Below are 20,376 nucleotides of genomic sequence, written 5' to 3' on the forward strand. Positions count from 1 at the left end.
AGGAAATAGACTTTTTTTAGACAATGATTTTCCCAAATGGAAAGATCAAAAAGCACAGCACCAGTTCTAATTTCTAGTTTCCAACCCTGTTATGATTTGGATATAAAGTGTTCCCCAAAGCTCCTGTGTTATAGGAATACTTGGAGGTGAATGATTGGATTATAGGAGATGTAACCTAATCAACTTATCCTAGTTTCAACAGACTGGTGGTAACTGTAGGCAGGTGTGGGGAGGCTGGAGGAGATAGGTCACTACGGACATGCCCTGGAAGGATACAACTTCTCTGCAGCCCCCTCTGCCTTTTCCCTTCTCGTTTTCTGCTTCCTTGCTGCCATAAGGGGAACAGCTTTCCTCTGCCACGTCATTTCCCCCATAATGTTTTACTTCACTTTGGGCCCAAAGTAATGGAACAGTCATCTATGAACCAGAACTCTCAAACCGTGAGCCCCAAATAAACTTTTCCTCCTCTAAGCTGTTATTGTCAGGTATTTTGGTCACGGTGATGCAAAGCTAACTAAAACACTCATCAAGGAAAAGATCACTTAAAAAACAATGCTTACCACTGATATCTAAAAAGATGTGGAGTGCTGCATGCAAAGGAGTATCCCCTTCAGTGAGAGAAATACTGCGGGGGTCTGCACCCTTGGTCAAGAGAAGAAAAGCCAACTCAAAGTCCTCATGTTTCAGGCACATGAGAAGTGGCCTTTCCTGGCTCTGCTGCAGACCATCGGGCAAGGCTGAAGAAAGCAGAAGAGAAGGGCACTTGTGAGTGACATCCTGGGAAGAGGTACATCCTGGCTCACCTGAAGAGAAAGGGACTGTTTCTGCTATTTAGATGCCAAGGAGGAGCTGCTGCTGACCTGACTACCAAGATCATCCTACCACCCCAGTACCCTCAGGCTGAAAGCCCTGCTGCTCCAAGTGCTCTGTCTGTGGGTCTCACCCCCCTTCCAGCCCCTCCTCTCATGCCACCACAGAGCCCATAGTTCCCACTATGCATTGCCTCAGAGTGAGGACAAGGCAGAATAATGGCAATCCTAATGCTTGCATAATACCATATCTGACACACAATCAGTGAGAAGGACATGAACACTTTCCCCACATTTTTCTTCTACTAAGCTTCTACCTTCAATTGCCATCTTCCCGACACCTATCTGCCCCCAATATTACCTTCCTTTGAGCTCAATCCACACACACCCTCTGCACTACAGGCTCTCTGAACTCCACCAAGGCAGCCTCACCCTCTGTAGATCTGCAGCAGCTATGCATTTACTTCTGGGACTTGGTTCCTAGCACCAGATCCTAGGAGAGGCTCTGAACCAAGGAATAAAAAAAGGAAACCAAGACAACTATAGTTTTTGAGCAAAGAAAGTAACACTGAACATAGGGGTTTGAAGAAATAAATTATAGAAGGCTTTCCTCTACCTCCCGAAAGCAGTGGGTAGAGCAATGCCTAAAGGCTCTACATACACTGGGTATGGCATTCTGAGGACTGAGGACCTAAGTGCTACTGCTCCTTATAAAGGGCAGGGCACTTCCTCTTACATGAGTGGAGGTTTGGGAAAGGAGCTGGTGTTTCTAAATTAATTTTTAAATAAAACCAACCTAGAAAGATGTCTGCACACTCCGGACATATGCCCAGTTATATGAGATTGTTCTTGATTAAAATGACAGATTTTCCATCCACCAATTCCTTGGCTGTTTCACACTAAAAACAAGCATCTCAAATCCCAATCCATTGATTATAAGAGAATACCACAAGAATTGCCCAAAAGCCCTGCAGGGGAAAATCTAGCCAGAGGCCAGGGAGAAATGAGCATTGTGGGCTAAACCAGAGCCAAGGACCATCCATACACCTAATGCTTCTTATATATGACAGAAAGAGAACAGGGATAACTGAAATTCACAAAAATTCAGAATTCCTACAGAAAAATCCATTGACCCTCATAGCTGCTTCAAAAAGATGAAGATAAAAAGAGAATGAGGCAGAATTTCATGGTATCTCCAAAAGCAAGAAGAAGCCAGAACACCAGTCCAGACAACCTGGACAATACTCCAGCATGTTTCATCTGGGCATTCTCACCTCCACTGTCTATCAGGCGGCCCAGGAGCTGTGTCTTCCGTTGGTCCCAGGCACTGAGGTGGGGGATGATGGTACAGATGTCCAGGTCTGAGAGGTTGCAGTCCTTGATGAGGCAATCTCCGGGTGGTGGCTCCCCACTTACTTTGCGTGTTAACAGCAGAAGCACTTCGGACCATTTTTGTTTTTCCAGTAAGAACTTGATGAAGGTGTTGGCGCAGTCTCGGTTAATGTCACAGATCAGGTCAGGAGGAATTTCTTTTAAAAATAAGAATCAACCACACTCCACAAACGGTTCATATGATTTCTCTTCCTCCCCCAACTACAACCCAATATTTATATGCAACTAACAAGGATTACAGATCAATATTTTCATTGATATATTGGCAAAACTATAAACAAATAAATAATTAATTACTTTGAGTAAGTCACTTAAGCACTCTTGCACATTAGTGTAACCAATGACCTCACAGGCTTCTGGAGGACATTAGAAATACCGTAGGGGAATACAGAGCCTGGACTCAGAGATAGAAGAATTGACAATTGCTTCTTAAGGCAGAATACTTGATTGAGTTCAGGGCAAACACTTGAGACGGGCAAAATCCTGACTTAAATTTTTCATAATATTAAGAGTATGCCCTGCTTAAGAAGCACTGAACTACAGGGAACACTAGAAGATAATTAAAAAGTAAAGAGTTGTAGGATATTAGAGGGTAGTTGATCCCTCATTCTGAATTTTGTATCATGCTACATTAAGTGTTGCCATCTGGTCTTTGATGTCCAGTGACAGGATAATGGTTATCCATGCCAAACTTTTGATGAATTTTGAGGGAGAAAAACTTTAAAACAGATCCTCAGTAAGTAGATTGCCAGATTTCACAAATGAAAATATAGGATGTCAATTAAAATTGAATTACAGATGAACAAGTAAATTTTTAGTGTATTTCATGAAATATTTGGAATATACACTAAAATAATTGTTTATCTGAGATTCAAATTCTACTGGGCATTTTGTATTTGGTCTGACAATCCTACCAGTAAGAAAGTAGGGAGAAAGAGCAGATGGAAGAAATTAAAAATTACCTAAACATGAGCAATGTGATTTGCATTTGCTAGTTTTTGCTTCCCATTTTTTTCTAAAATGAATATTCATTTTAATATTTTAAATATTCATTTAAAATAAGAACAAATTAAATATAGGCAAGTCTATCATCTTATTTTAACAAGGATTAGAATAAAATTATAAAAGGCAAACTTTTAAAATAAACATTCACAATTTCTGTTTCGCAGAATCTATTCACTGGTCTTCTGGTAACCACACTCCCACCCCCCAGTATTCTACTGAGATATGAAAGGGATAGGGCAGCCTGTGATTTGGGCCTGAGCCAATCAAGACTCTCCATCCTCCTGATCAATTATTGGTTCTGAGGTACACACTATGATCAAAAGTGAAGCCTAGGACTTTTCTTCCAACTGCCATGAAAGAGAAATGGGTCCACAAGTCCAGAAATGCTGGATGAGTCACAGGTTAAGAGATCTAGACTTGTTCCCACTGAGAGTCTGAGATAAAAGCTGACCAGAGGACAACTGAGTTGAAGATGGGAGGGAATGTGTGCTAGTGGCATTTCTAGCATGAAAGTAAAAATTTTTAAAAAGTTACTTTTTTGACAACTTAAACCAATTTGACTCTGTAAATTCCAATAGAAACAATTATCAACATCCCACCCTGTGAGCAGTTAAGGACACAAATAGGAGAGAAGAAAAAGTAAAAAGAGATAAAGAATCAAAAGAGTTAAGTAAATTAAAGACTGAACTCTGGAAGAGAGCTGTGAGAAGACCAATAGGAAAGACATAAATAGTATGGAACACAGAGAAAAAGAGAAAGACCATAGCCAGAGACAGAGGATCCCACACTAACCCACAGGATCCCCCAAAGAGAAACAAAGGAAGCCCAGGAACATAGACCTTAAGAAACAAAGGACATTCCAAAAGTAACATTCCCATCTGTGATAAGATTTTGACCAAGGTCAAGTTTTATTTTTATAACCCTTAGTATAAAAGAAATGACTTCATGTGTCAGATGACATTAAGTCCAAAACCAAGAGGATTCCCTAGATGTAATTTGTAAAGAATGTCCACTTCTAATATATCTCATGTAAGAAAGGCCCATCCTAGGGTCTTGTGTGTGTCATTTGTCTCTAACCCATTTCTTTCATATACAACGAGCCCAATATTACAATCCAACTTCATTCAACTCACCCTAAAAGCTAATGGGCATTAACATTTTATGTAGAGGACTTTGGATCAAGTGATCTATACATTATCTCATGAGATTAGCTCCCTAGCTGAGTCCAGGATGACAAAACTGAAGTTTAAAGAATCGGGTAATTGAACTAAAGTCATAGATGGAGTAAGTGGTAGAGCTAAGACTCAAACACAAAACTTCAAGCCTTAAATACTAGGGTCTGCTATATATCCTGAAAAGCATTTCTGGCTCTTCTGGTCATGTCTTCCCATACATTGTGTAAAACTGAGACATCTCAGCCTTATGAAATGTCAATTTTTAAAATGCTAAGTTTTAGCAACTTAGAATTTCTAAAACATGTCATAATTATCTAAAGTTTGTCATCTAAAGTTCTTTGGGGGAAGTTTCCTGGTGTCAGCATAAACACAAAATCAACATTCAATTCTAAAATAACCTATACTCCAACATTTAGCCATTATCTATAGAAGAAACAACTATGGTATGTAAAAAAGTGACTGCATATGCAAAGAATCACTAAGATGGTTTACATGAAAAACTAGTACCAATGGTTGCCTCTGGGGATGGAATTTAGAAACTAATATCTATCATGCAGCCTGGATAGACTTTTCACTGAAGAACTTTGTGTTATTTGAATGTTCTAGATATAGATGCATTACCTTTATTTTCAGAGAATAATTTTTAAAAGATACTAGAATAGAATTTGGTTTTGGATTTTGTGGCACTGGAAACTCAACCCAGGCTAAGAATACTTTCTACCATTGAGCTACATCCCCAGTCCATGGAAAAGCAAGTTAATGGGCACAGATCATCTTTAACACAACTGAATGTTGTGAAGAAAAATACCTTGCAAAGAAGAAAGGAGGCGCAAAAACCTCTGAACTACTTCCTGCTTCAGAAAGTTTTTATGCAATAACCGGTTTCCTGAATTCATGTACTGCACCAGTTGCTCAGAGGTCTTCCGGAAAATGTCGCTGTCACTAGTGGGTCCATCACCATTGCTGAGTCCTGCAAAACACCACCACGTGATGCTTCTGAATGCAGACATCGCGGCTGTGGTAGACTGCAAAAATAACCACAGTTCTCTTCCCCTCTGTTTTTTCACATCTTTTGCAATGTGACTTTGCAGCTCCTTCCATCAAGAAATGTGGATTATTCTCCACTCCAGTCTCTTGATTCTGGCCTGGCTTATCAGTAGATGTGATTTTTGTGCCAGTTTTGAGCCTGGGTATCAAGAAATTTTGTATACCTCTATTGGCTCTTGGACCTGGCCTCTGCCACAAGAACAAGTCCAGGCTAGCCTGCTGGGGAATAAGAGACAGCATAGAACAAATTGAAATTTGTTGTCCAAACTGAGGCCTCATAGATGTGAAAGAATCCAGCCAAGATCAGCAAAGACTGCAGACACTTGAAGGAGTTCAATTAAGACAGTACGAACGGCCCAAATTAAACTGCTGACATACAGAATCTAGAGCTAAACAAATGCTTTTTTTTTTTTAGTCAATAAATTTGGGTAGTCTGTTTAGATCACTAATAAAATAATTCAGGAAAGTAAACAGTAGAAAGGTGGCTTGGTGCAATATCATCATCTAACCATATGCTAGGCATTCAAATTTGTATGTCTTACTGACAACCTGGAAAGGCCAATTTAAGTAAAGAGTCATCTTGCTGGCCAAGAAAGATAATATCTCCTTGATTCAACTTATTCAAGGAAACAGTCACAATGACAAAACACCTATTGATGATATGTTAAAATCAAATTATATCCTCAAAAAGCATTTTTACTGAGCAGATAGGAGAGCACAGGTGGACATCTGTTTTCTCACCAAAGGAAAAGTGCCTGACTCACAGTAGAAGTGCTATCATGGTTGTAAAGACATAAATTAATATCCAGTGTCATGTTCTATCAAAGTATAGACACATTAAAAGAGATGGACTACTTGAAAATGGGTGCAAATAATGAAAACATTGTTATTTTCAAACAGATTGCCCAGCAGCAGATCCAGAGTCAAAGAATTGTGTGCAAGTAGTTTATTAGGGAAGAAGACCAGCAAAGGAGTAAGTAGGGAAGCCAAAGAAAAGTGGAAGAGGAATCCAACTGAGAAGGTAAGCTCAAGCAAAGTCCTACAGAGGGTGTCCTTGCCTCATCCCATAGAGGAGTTCTGGAGTATGAATCAGACCTCAGAGTTGTCTCCACGTAAGACAAGGGAAATGGGTTTTCATATTTTCACATCTATCAGTCACTGCCTACGGGCTGCAATGGGAGAGTGGAAATTCCTAGGCACCTCTGGTTTGAAGGAGTATGAGCCAAACAGGCTCTATAAGCTCAAAGACATTTCTTGAAAACAAAACAAGCCTTAATTAGGAACTGGCTTTTCAAAGTGAAGAAACTCAAAGATTAGGAAGTACACAGAAATGGTAAAAAGGATCCAATGGGGCAGACAGGGAATGCCAACCTTATTGATGCACACCTGGATTACCATTTCAACAAATCAAATCAGAACACCAGAAATATCCATGCACCAACTTCTGGGGCAAACATTCACTACCATCTAATCAAGAGAGCTTCGACACCAGGCAGAAGTAAAATCTACAATACTCCAGAGAAGAGAAAAAGGTAACCATTTGCCAGATGAGCCCACATAACCTTAGCTAGAAGTTTATTGTGAGACAGAAAACATGTGGGTGGTGGAATGATGTCTGGCTAGCATCCCTGGACGTATCCTCCTACCTTCATCCTAAAATACCTATGAAGCCACAGAAAACAATAAAACCTTACAGTACAGAAAAAAAATAGGACCTTTGGTAAAAGAAGAATTTCCTTTGCTTGCCCCCTTGTACCATGCCATTAAAAGCTTTTCAGGCAGATCATTCTTTCTCCAGAAAAACTGGCTTAGTATAAAAGTCACATGAAAATGAACAGAAATGTGCTAAGCTGACAATAGAGATAATTAGATGCAGTATTATAAATACATTAGATGGTTTAGATAGTTAAGAAGGCAGTTCCTAATTAGAGAAACCTCCAGGCATTAGAGGAAAAAAAAATCAAAGAATGTTACTGACAACACAAAAATACACAGAAGGAAAGTTCTAAATATGACAAATGGTGTCCCTGGGAAGTAAGGTGGTGGGTGACTTGTTACATTAAAATTTTCTGGTTTTCTTTTTCTTTTTTCCTAAATTTCCTACAAGCTTAATAAGAGACAAAGAAACATCAGGATATGAAGCTGCTTATGCATTATAATTACAGATTTTTCTTAAAGATGACTAGTAATTAAACAATAACAAGACTAAATGAAAACAAGCCAAAGTGTGATTACAATAAATTTTGTTTCCATATAACACTATATTTTTATAATTCTCTATAATTACCATATTTAGCAAAAATATATCAGCAAATCTGAAATTAAAAATTAAAGAGATCTTCTGAAGTTACAATAGTGCTGGGAAATATTAGGAAATAGAAATAAATCATTTCATTTTTGCCCAAAATACCTTTTTTAAGGTATAAAAGACAAAACTGATAAATTGTATTACACACAATTTGATCAGGTTCAATTAATATATCCATTCCATTTTTATAAAAGAAAATAAAAATGTTATAATTGTAAATGCATAGAATTAGACTAAATGACCAAATCCCAAATATATTAATTTTCCTAGAGGTATATTTATAAAAATTAATATTTCCTTTGCTACATTTCATACATTTCCTAAAACAAATGAAAACATAGATTTATAAAAAGGAGAAAATGCAATGGACATCTTTTAAATCAAAACCCCACATCTGCATTAACTGGAAAGAAGCACTGTCTTGGTGTTGAGCAAAATACATCTGGCTCCCCTCAGAGGTCTGAACTTGAGCTCACTTGAAAAGGCACCATGCTAGTAAGACAAAGGTTCCAATCTGCTTGTTCTTGGTCCTAAGAGCTGAGCAGCAACAGCCACTAGGGAAAGTGGACATGGTTGCCATCTGCTGGTGGCCACAAAAGGCAAGTAAAGGCAATAACCTATAATCTTGACTATTATAAAGGATGAAAGTTTTGTTCTTCAAAGTGGTCCCTGGCATTCCCTGGCAACTGAGACAAATGTAGAATGTCTGATCCCACACTAAACCTGACGAATCAAAATCTGCATCTTAACATAGGCTTCCAAATATTTATACATGAACACGTTGGAAAAGCTCTGGTTTAGAGAACCAGAAATCTTCCACAAGACTCTTTATTTCTTAAGTTTTATTTCTTTACCTCCATGCAAAAGATAGCCCTATCCAAAGAGATCAGCACCACTGTTTTCAGCAAAATCGGGAACAGAGACTCTCAGAAAGGATCAAGAGAGAAAGCATCTTTAATCCTAGTCTGAAATTGAAATGTTCATTTATCATCTAAGTGAATAAAACTTCATGTCCTAAATGTACTGCACTCAGGACCACTGATATAAAAAAATCAAAATCATTGGGTGAGACTTTTTATTCAAGAACAGGGGTACAAACACCCCAGCAGCAGCTGTTTCCAAAGACATTTCCCTCTGTCCCCTCAATGGATAAAGATGGGGAGGAATTATGGTCCATAAAAATAAAGTAAATCCATCTTCATTCCCATGGCTCTTAGGTAACTTTCTTTCACCCTCCCACCATTTTCTTGATCACTATTCTGAATATAAAGAACTTTTGATAGTTGAAGTCTAAAACTACACTGTCTAATATAGTGGACACTAATTTACATAAAAGTTAATTAAAGAAAAATAAAATTTCAATTGTTCAGATGTACAAGACATACACATTTTGTTCAAATATATAACAACAAATCCCAACATTATGTACAAATATAATGCACCAATAAAAAATGTGGAAAAATAAATAATAATAAAAAAGACATACACATTCTAATTGCTCAATGGGTATATGTAACCAATGGCTATATCAGACACAACAAATACAGAATATTTCCATTGTCTCATATAATTATATCGCATAGAACTGGTCTAGAAAGATTTCCTAGTCCCACCTTAGGTTTTGAAGTTTGTGCAACAGGCAAAATATTAGAAACAAAAGGTATACTACAACTATATACAGCCATATGGACGTATAAAGGAACACTGACATTTTGGACAATATCTCTTCCATCCACATATCATTACACACAGAGATATATGAAGACTTCTACAAGGGTTCTGCTGCTAGAACTACTTTTAGGGAATACAGGAAGGCTCTGATTTACTGGCCCTTCCTGACTACTATCATCCTCTTCTTTTTAAATTTGTATCAGTTCAGTTCTTTTCACATTAACTGTTTATAGTCTTTCAATATTCCTTTAGCAAGTCATGAAAGTCTTCATTGTCAATGTTTCAGAAAATTTTGAAGTACTCAAACATCCAACAAGTTTGCCAAGGAGGACAGAGGGCTTTAGGCTTACATGTATCCACTGTCATCACAGGCTACCTGATGAGTCAAATGGCAGGCCTGAATTAGTGCACATTCCTCTCATGAATGCTTTTCTGCCAAGCAAGTAAGCTGAACTGTAATGAATATAGACAGGCTGAGATTCTCCTGAGTCTCTTCTCTGGGTTCCAAACAGAGGCTACTGATTTAACTGGTGAAGAAGATCGAAGTAAGATTAAGAATCATCTCTCAGGGATGCAGGTATAGCTCAGGGGTATAGCACCTGCTAGCATGTCCAAGGTCCTGGGTTCCATCCCCAGTCCCACAAAAGGGGAAAATATTTGTCTCAGACAATTAGATGTTTTTTGGATTAGCAGGTATTCAAAGATTCTATTATACAAGGAAAGAAACAATCAAAACTTAAAACTTTAATAACAAATGAATGTCATGCTAAGAAGTATAACACTAAAGATACCCATTATTCTAAGAATTAAAATCATAATTAATAAAAGATAAATTTGCAAACAAAGCAGCCATTTTCTTCTATTGACTAGGAGTTCTCTTTTTGTTGTTATTATTTTAAAACCTAGAAATTAATTAGCTAAGTAATCCCTGTGGTTATTTTAATTTCTCAAATTGGAGAAATAATTCTGAAACTGACATCATGTACACAAACTCTCAGCACTTCACAATGGTTTGTTAATTATATAACCTCAAGACAAAATCATAATTCCTTAAAACATGAGGTCATTTAAAAACTAAACATAATATGTCATCGCTGGAGAAGAACATCCATTGAAAAAAAAAGACAACTCTGCAAAAACATTTCTCTTTCCTCATTATCATGGCCTCATGAAAAGGACAGATAATATTAAAATAAATAAGTAATAATTGAAACAAATGGGGAAATTCCAGTGAGGGTGTATTAAATGAAAAGCAGCTTCAACCTCCCCAAATAAAACTTTTCCATACTCTACGTCTAATCCCTAGACATCAGACTGCCTCCCACCTCAACACTCTCCACCTACAGAGTAGCTTCACCCACCCATTTTAGGGAGGGAATATTTCTGGAGAAACAAATTTAACTATGCACACTATCCACTTAATAAGTATTGATCAAGGTGTTACTTCATTCACAAACATAAATAATACAAAGAACAGAAGATGATTAAGGAAAAGCAACAGCACAAAATAGAACCAAGAAAAGGAATCAACTAACCCTAAAAGCAATCATTCAGGGAAGAGAAGAGAACATTCTTTAAATAAATAAATACAGATAGATAGAGACAGAGATAGATATACACACATACATACACATGCACACACACATATACATTCTTCATATATCTGCATGTATATACAATTAATATTCTTAAATGTAACTCAAGAAGATGTGATAAATGCAAAATAGAGCTTTGTAATGTTGTGAACAACCAATAAAAAAATGCTAAAAAAAAGAATAAGCCTCTATAATAAGAAAAAATAATAAGAAGAAAGAGATTCTTAGAAATTAAAACTATGATTTCCCAAATTCAAAATGTAGCAATGGACAGAGTGAGTTATAAAAGGAAAAGCTAAAAGCCAAGTTAAAAATCTGGGGAGAAAATATTAGGGACAAGTTGAAAGACATTTATTATTAATTCAAGAAACTTGCCCATTTAACAGTAGTAGCAATAAGAGAAAAGAAACATTGGAGAGTAGTAAAATAATAAAAGATAATTTCTCTAAGGTAAGAAAGACAGATTAAAATGTACCAACAGGTGCCAAACAAGAACAACGAATAAGGACCCACATCTTGATACATCTGAAAGAAATTTGAGAACTCAAAAACAGAAAAATTCTAGAAGGGGAAAAATAAGATTAACATCAGACTTCTAATCAGTAGAAATTGGGGATAAAAGGCAATGAAACAATTTCTTCAAAGCTGTAACAAGGTTATATAATGTATTTCATAAATCTAAAGATAGCACAGATTGTTGGACATAAGAAAAAACTGCCATTACTTTAACATAACACTGGTTATAAAACTCATTCTAATTACAAAAATAATAAAATGGGATAAAGTATACTTACTATCAATGAAATATAATGCCTATACTCAAACAAATTATTAATCAATATGAGGAAAAATAAAGACATTTTTAAGAACTTATTAAGTCTACCATCGATGCTGCCCTTGTAAAAACTTATTAAGTAGCTACTCTAGCAGATCAAGAAAGAAACTTATTCAGGTAACAGATAATACATAAGTGCAAGAAACTACAAGAAACATAAAAATATATACATATTTCATTAAACTGGGATGTTTTTAAGAGTATCACATGCAAAGAACAAAGTTTTCAGGACATTTAGTGATTGATTTCTGTGAGTCCAGCCATGCCACTAGTTATAGAAAGGGTAACATTTATATAATACTACCATGCACCCACTGTTCCCATTTTTTAGAATAATCTATAGATGAAACATGGAAAATTCACAGTTAAGAAATGGAATATAAATGATACAAGTAATCTTATCAGATCAAATTCAACAAGTAGGACCGATATAGTTAAATGCTTCCTCTTATTCAGGAGAGTCTGTCAATAGAGACTAACCCAAGTCAATAAATTCAGAAATATATATACATTTTAAATTATTGGCAGTAATTTTTTTTCTGAGGAGTACACTTGATTTTTGTCATCTCCTACTCTGTATGATTTTTTTTTCATTTGTAACTGTGTGAATATGTGGGGGAAAAAATTCACCAATACTGTTCAAAGGTGGGTCTGGAAAAGTTCCCAGAATGTCATAGATACCTTCTAAATAAGAGTTGTCTCATTCTATCTTTCCAAAAGAAGCATACCAGTTTTCTGAATGTTGGAGAAGAGGGGTCTCACTTAGATCTATGTGTCCCAAAAAGAGATAAACTGATTTGTATCTGATATCACAGAACCAGTTTTATCCCCCAAAAAAGTTAATTTACAGGAGCTGTACCTGATAGGTCCTTAGAACATGTAGCCAGCTTTTCCAAGTGACTGTTGATTTTCTCAATGGCTTTGAAGTTCTTATTCCTCTTCAGGACATCGACAGCAGACCGAGATTGTCGATCCAGCAGAGTGGGGTCTGCCCCAAAGCGCAGGAGCATCTGCACATCCTCTGTTTGTCCTAGGGCAGGCCAAAATGAGAAGGGGGGACTGTCATGGTTCCTTCCATAAGGAGACGTCCCCATGAGTGCTCTTCCTCCCAGTTGCCCAGGACAAAAGAATCAGGCTCCCTCTGTTCAAGGAACCTAAACTGCCAGATTAGGGCAGTCCACCCAACTCCCCAAAGCAAGGAGTCCTGTGTGGAGTGGAAAGGACAATAGCTTTTAAGAGGTTCAGAAGTGCGCTCCTCTCTACCTTTCTCCCCTCTCCTTGGCAACAAGCAAGGAGAGGGGGAATCTGGTTACTAGGCAACAGTTACAGCTGTAAGGATAAGAGCAAGCTGTGACTTCAGTTCTTTATTCCCTAGAGAGGAAACAGAATATTGTTCCAGAAAGAAAAAAAAAAAAGAAGAACAAGAACAAGAACAAGAAGAAGCCTATCCGGGGATAGCAGAAGAAAGAAGTAGCAATTGCTTAGGCATCAGGGTTTTTTGTAGTCATTGTTTCCACCCTCCCAGCCCCAAACCTCTAGCTGTAAGCTTCATTTGCTGCTCTACTCTATTTGCCAAGCATCAAGGTGTCTCTGTGATCACAAATGCAACAGTTTTCAGAATGGAACAGGTATATCTCTGGAGGTACACAAAGACTTATGTTGGCACAGAGTTAAACAAATCAAAGCCTGACCTCCAACTTCGGTACCTAATCTTTAATAAAACTCATTGCCTGCCAAGCCATCTTTATTCCAAATATCATCCTGCTTATAGTGTTCTCCTTTCTCATCTCCCTAGTCACAACTGCCTATCTTTCACTTTACAAAAATAAATACATACTTCCTACCCTTCAAGGATCTTACTGCAGTAGGCAAAATTATAAGGCACCAAGATTCCTGACCCATAATGTAAAAAATACTTTATCCCAGTTATGCAATCAAATATTAATCCAGGTGCTACTGTAATGAGACTCTGAAAATATAATTAAGATCCCAAATCAATTGAGCTGAAGATGGGGAGATTATCCAGATCAGCCTGACCTAATCACAAAAGTCCTAAAGGTCAAAGTTCTAGAGCTCAGAAAGAGAAGAGGTCAAAGATTCAAAGTATGAGAGGGATCTGATGCATAAGAAATCCCCAGCTGGTTATGAAGATGCAGGGGACCATAAGACATTTAAATGTATGTGGCCTGTAGAAGCTAAGAGTAGTTTCTATTGTCAGCCATCAAGGAAACATAGGAAGAACTGTCTCTGCAAGTTCAACCAATAAGCTTGAAAGAGAGCCTAGAACTCCAGATGAGAACATAGCTGAGGCTAATAGCTTGATTTCATCCTTGCCAGAAAATGAGCCGAAATAGTCACATCACACCAGACTACTGACTTATAGAACTGTGAGCTAATAAATGGGTATTGTTCTAAGCCACTTTGGTTTTGGTTATGTTGTTACACAGTATAGAAAACTAGTATGATTACTATATTATACTGCCCCAAATGAAGGGACAATTAAAACTGATGCCGAAAAAGCCGTTTTAAAAACACATAAATAGGCACACAGGTTTTCAAAATTATTTTAGGGGATAAAGAAGTAAAATCTGAAGGCCACTGACAAAATTTTCTTTTAAAATTTTTTTTAGTTGTGATTAGACACAATACCTTTATTATTTATTTATTTATATGTGATGCTGAGAATCACACCCAGAATCTCATAAGTGCTAGGCAAGCGCTCTACCACTAAGCCACAACCCCAGCCCAGTGACAAAATTTTTTGCCTATCTAGTATTCATTCCCTTTTTTACTGAGTGGGTGTGGGGGGGGGGTGGACAGTTTTCCTTTGGAAAAGTGCCTCTTGCTCATTCTCAGCCTACCTGATTTGATGAGACTAAATATCAGATAAACACAAAGACCTGTCACATTCCACCTCCAATCCAACTCCCTGGCCCAAGAGCTAATACCTCACCAGGATCTGGCTAATCAGATCATTCCTCCCTGCTGGTTCTATCCCACCCACCAGCTCAAGGGATGAAGGCCTCACCACCACCTACCTAATCAAATAATTTCATCCTACTGGTTCTGTCTCATCATGCCCTTCAGGTGATATCACCTAACCAGGACTTAGCCAGTTAGATCAGTCCATCCTTCCAGCCAAGTGATTGGTTCATGTAGGGCATGTGACAAAGTCAGGTCAATTAGACATACTTGTAATATTTTTACTGAACTATTGGAAGGAGTTTCCTCTCTTTGGCTGAGTTTGACAAATTGGCAGAAAGTAACTCTGAAGGTTTTGGTGCTTCAACTGAAAAGGAACTTGACTAACAGTGAACTTAGCACAGAAGAAAGCAGAGGTAAGAGGTAAGACACGTTCTTGAAGACACCATTGCAACAAGCATCTGAACCAAACTCTGGACTTTTTGTTCATAAGAGTCAATAAATTCCCTTTCTTGCCTAAACTAATTTGAGTATCCTGTTCTAACCAAGCCATATGGAACAAGCTCTTAGCCAAAAGGAACAAGCTCTTACTTCAATTCTAGAAGATTACCATTTCTAGGTTTGGGGTCTGCTGCTGCCCAACTCTGCTGATTCCTTGAGACTCTGCTTTCCTGGGATTGTCAAATCACTCTGCTGAAGTGCCAGCTGGGCCATCATAACAACCAGCAGCTACCAAAATACCAATAGAACTAAAGATTTTTAAGGTCCTACTGATGTCATGACTATTTCAAATAGTAGATTTGAAATTCAGCTGAGATTAAAGAATGTAAAGAGTTTTTGACTCTACATTATCAAAAAATACCCAATATGAAAATAATCCCATTCACTGTTAGGGCAACATTTCTTGGGTTCAAGTTAGTAATAGCTTTCAAAATCCAAATATACCAACATGCTAATGTTTTAAACATACACAAACTTATGTACATCAAAAATATTTGCAGAAGAAAACATAAGATACTAGTAGTATTCAGGAGATGGAAGAACAGTGTTAGAATAGAGACTCTCAGCATATACTATTTGTATTTTTTATTTTCTAAGGTAATCTATTTAAAATTTATCTAAATAAATAAATAATTTCATACAAATTTTTCAACTAGGAAATCATTTTACAGATACATTCCTATCAACTCATAAAAATATAAAAAGAATGATCTCTGAGCATTGTTTGCAACAGCAAAATAAACTAAAACACATTTAAATCTTAATTAATAGCATATGGTTGTAACAGTAAATATTATAAGGGGTTATAAAGATGACATAGCTATCAAGTTACTATTAGGGAAGATAGTCAAGATATATTGTTCAATGAAAAGTATTACTGAATAGAATGTATCATATGTCCATTTATATTTGAAAAAGGAAAAATTATTTTATAAATACACACACTGACAAGACTTAAAAAAAAAGTTTGGCAACTGACATTGTGGAAAGGATTAACTTTTTATCACATATCCTTTTTAAGTGTTTGGGGTTTTGTTTGTTTGTTTTTACCAAGTGCTTGAACTTTCTATTTTTTCCTCTAAATATTTTAATTGAGATATAGGTTATATGCTATAAGATTCACCCTTTTAAAGTATATAATTCAACAGGTTTTAGAATATTTATGAAGTTATTCAACCATTACTACTATCAAATTCTAGAACATTTTCATCATTCCAAAAAGAAACCTCATACTTACTAGCAGTCACTCCTTATCTCCCACCGACCCTATCTACCAACCCCTGGAAACCAGTAATCTAGTTTCTACCTCTAGGGATTTTCTTATTCTGGACATTTCATGTAAATGTGGCCTTCTATGTCTGGTTTCTGTCACTTAGCATCTGATGCTAAGTGAAATAAAAGATTCATCCATATTTCATCCTGTGTTAGTACTTCCTTTTATGACTGAATAATATTCTATTGTATGGATCTACTGCATTTTGTTTATCTTTTCATCAGTTGATGAAGATTTAGGTACTTTCCACTTTGGGGCTATTTTGAATAATACTGCTATAAATAATCATTTTAGAAATTGTTGTCCACTTTTACATTTGTCTTAGGTATGTGCTTAGGAGCAAATTTCTGAGTCTTATGGTAACTTGAACTTTTTCAGCAACTGCCACACTGTTTTCAAAGCAGAGGAACCATTTTTCTAACCACCAACAAATGAACTTTCTTATTTTTCCATATCATTGTCACAACATGTGTTATTGTCTCTTTTAGCCATCCTAATGTGTACGAGTGTACTTTAAATTTTTAAACTGGTTTTTAAAGAGGTGATTCAAAGAAGCTTGATGTATTCATCAACAGACAAAAAGATGAGTAGAATAGAAGAGAAAGTCTAGAATTAGTGGCAGGTGAAATCACTGAGGTCAAAGACCATTTTTTTTTTAAATAAATGGAGGTGAGACAAATAGGAAGTCATTTGGAAAAAGATAAAACTCATCCTTAAATTCCAATAGTTCAGGAATAAATAAAAAGAACCCACACAGGCAGAAAATATATAGAAGAAAATATCAGCAAATTCCTTTGTAATTTTGTTGTGGAGAAAGACTTTTTAACTTTGACTCCAAATCTGGGAAGAATAAAACAAAAGATTGATAAAGTTGATTTCATTGTAATTGTATGACAAAAAAGGATAAAGTCAGAAGATAACTGAAAAACTGGGAGAAAATACTCATATACCACAAAGAGATGATAAATGGAAGAATTCTTTAAAATCAAGGACAAAGGAGAAAAAAAATAGAAAAATGGGGAAGAGATATAAATACATAAATATGCTTTTTTGCATATTCTTTTTCAAAGAAAAATATTTTAAAATTTCTCAAATGTATAAATGATCCAACATAATTAGATAAATGCAAATTAAAATGACACCAAAAGAACAAGTCTCATCTATCAGACCAGAAAAAAAAAAGTTAAATGTGACAACAAATTCTGTTGGGAGGGCTGTGGGAAGAGAGTTACTCTCATACATTATTGGTGGTAATGAAATTGGTGCAACTCTCCTACATGAAAACTTGAATATATAACTAAACTACACTACACTATGAATTCATATGGAGTACATTCCCCAAGATATACTGTTAACGAAAAGCCAAGTGCCAAAGTGTATCTGTACAATGTGACTCTTCACCCAAAAAAGGAGATGTAATAAAATACATATGTATCTGTTCACTGCTGCAAAAGGAAGAAGAAGCCTGAAATTAAAGACAGTTTATTTACAGGGGTGGACAGGTAAGGAGCACAAAGAAGGGGAAATGAGGATGGAGGGAGTAGAGCAGAAATGAGGAGGAAGTAACATTTCTCTAAATACATCTTTTGGAAAGGTCAGACTCCCAGAGAGTCTGAATCTCACAGCAATGGTTCACATGCTCTTTACATACCCCAAGTATGAACAAACAAACTAATAAGACTGGGGAAAAACAAAATATAGGACAAACACTGAAAAAAAGAGTCTAAGCAATCTACAAATGACTAACAAAACCACAGTAAAGTGGGTGGGAAAGAACAGTACCTTGACTCACTGTTCAAAGGCTAAAGATAAAAAATAAAATAAGCACAGATGAACATAAAATGACTAAATAAATATAAATCTATACAATAAAAATGTTTCTCACTGAGGTATAAATTAGCAAGCCTGAAATTCACAGAATCAAACAAACAAATAAATATAGTATAAATGAGAGATGTTATAATTTTTTTTATGTTACAAATTTTAAAAGGCTAAATGACCATGTGTTTAACTCAAGGTTTTTTATATAGACATATGCAGGTAGATTCAGTAATATAGATGTGAGTATCCTAGGTTAGTTTATACACATGTATATTTTAGCTCTAGCTACTGAGAAGTCCTAGAAACAAATGACACTCTAATTAGAAATGCCAAACCTAGGGCTGGGGATGTGGCTCAAGCGGTAGCGCGCTCGCCTGGCATGCGTGTGGCCCGGGTTCGATCCTCAGCACCACATACCAACAAAGATGTTGTGTCCGCCGAGAACTAAATAAATAAATAAATATTAAAAAAAATTAAAAAAAAAAAGAAATGCCAAACCTATTGGGCTGGGGCTATAGATCAGTGGTAATGTGCCTGCCTCACATGTGTGATGCACTGGATTTGATCCTCAGCACCACATAAAAATAAATAAAGATATTGTGTCCATCTACAACTAAACATAAATAAATAAATAGTTATTTAACAAAAAAAAGAAAGAAAGAAATGTCACACTTATTACTAGATCTTGTTTTCAATATCATCTCCAAATAGTAACCAGAGATCCCTAGAGAAGTGGAGTGGTTGATTCCAGAGCTGGGACAAGGAAATCTCAAGATGAGCTTGAAGCATTTGTGCTTGTGAGGAAGTGCTCAAAAACAGATGGAGGTTTGATGAAAAAACATAGGGGCTAATCTGAAGGAGTGACTCATAGCTAAAGATGGAGACATTTAAGCAAAAAAAAAATTGATGCTATTGGATTGTATTCCATATAATAAAATAAATATCCATGAGACCATACTGACATAATTGAATAAATAAATGTATGGGCAGCCAATCTCCACCATTTTGGCTTAGGAACTGAATTCCTCAACAAGACTCCTAAAGCACAGAAGTAAAATCAGGAATCAATAAATGGGATGGAATCAAACTAAAATGCCTCTTAACAGCAAAGGAAACAATCAAGAAAGTGAAGAGAGAGCCTACAGAATGCAACAAAATGTTTGCCACCTGCACCTCAGATAACTGCATTAATCTCCAGGATATAAAAACAACTCAAAAAACTTAACACCAAAAACCCAAATAACCCAATCAATAAAAAGGAACTTAACAGATACTCCACAGAAGAAGAAATACAAATGGTCAACAAATACATGAAAAAATGTTAAACATCTCTACCAATTAGAGAAATGCAAATTAAAACCACATTGAGATTTCATCCCACTCCAGTCAGAATGACAATTATCAATATCACACATTGCTGGTGGGACAGCAAAATGGTACAATCACTCTGGAAAGCAGTATGAAGATTCCTCAGAAAACTAGGAATGGAACTACCATTTGATCCATTTTTCCCCTTGATTTATACCCAAAGGACATAAAATCAGCATACTATATAGAGACACGGTCACATTAATGTTTATAGCAGCTTAATTCACAAGAGCTAAGCTATGGAACCAACCAAGGTGCCCTTCAGCAGATGAATGGATAAAGAAAATGTAGTATGTATACACAATGGATTGTTGCTCAATCATAAAGAAGAATGAAATTATGGCATTTGCTGGTAAATGGATGGAGCTGGAGACTATCATGCTAAGTGAAATAAGCCAATCTCAAAAAACAAAAAGCTGAATGTTCTCTCTGATATGTGGATGCTAACACATAATATGTGGGTGAAGAATAGAAGGTTATTGGATTAGACAAAGGGGAATGAGGAAAGGGCTGGGGATGGTAATAAGAAAGATAACTTTCCTATGTTCATATATGAATACACATCAGTATAACTCCAAATCATGTACAACCACAGGAATAGGAAGGTTTTTTTAATTTTTTTATTTGTTCTTTTTAGTTATACATGACAGTAAT

The 20,376-nt window shown here is 36.3% G+C and overlaps 1 protein-coding gene across 1 annotated transcript in view; it reads right to left on the bottom strand.

Moving 5' to 3' along the window:
• The window catches only part of Trank1 (tetratricopeptide repeat and ankyrin repeat containing 1), a 79,065-nt gene that overhangs the window by 30,871 nt on the left and 27,818 nt on the right, over positions 1-20,376 (bottom strand). Inside the window, exons 8-11 of the mRNA XM_026406703.2 lie at positions 12,697-12,867; positions 5,190-5,351; positions 2,084-2,338; positions 561-737 (exon numbers count right to left, since the gene is read on the bottom strand). Coding sequence (XP_026262488.2) covers positions 561-737; positions 2,084-2,338; positions 5,190-5,351; positions 12,697-12,867 — 765 coding nt within the window. The remainder of the gene's footprint in view (positions 1-560; positions 738-2,083; positions 2,339-5,189; positions 5,352-12,696; positions 12,868-20,376) is intronic.

This window comes from Urocitellus parryii, chromosome 3, assembly GCF_045843805.1.
Source record: "Urocitellus parryii isolate mUroPar1 chromosome 3, mUroPar1.hap1, whole genome shotgun sequence".
NCBI classification, from domain to species: Eukaryota; Metazoa; Chordata; class Mammalia; order Rodentia; family Sciuridae; genus Urocitellus; species Urocitellus parryii.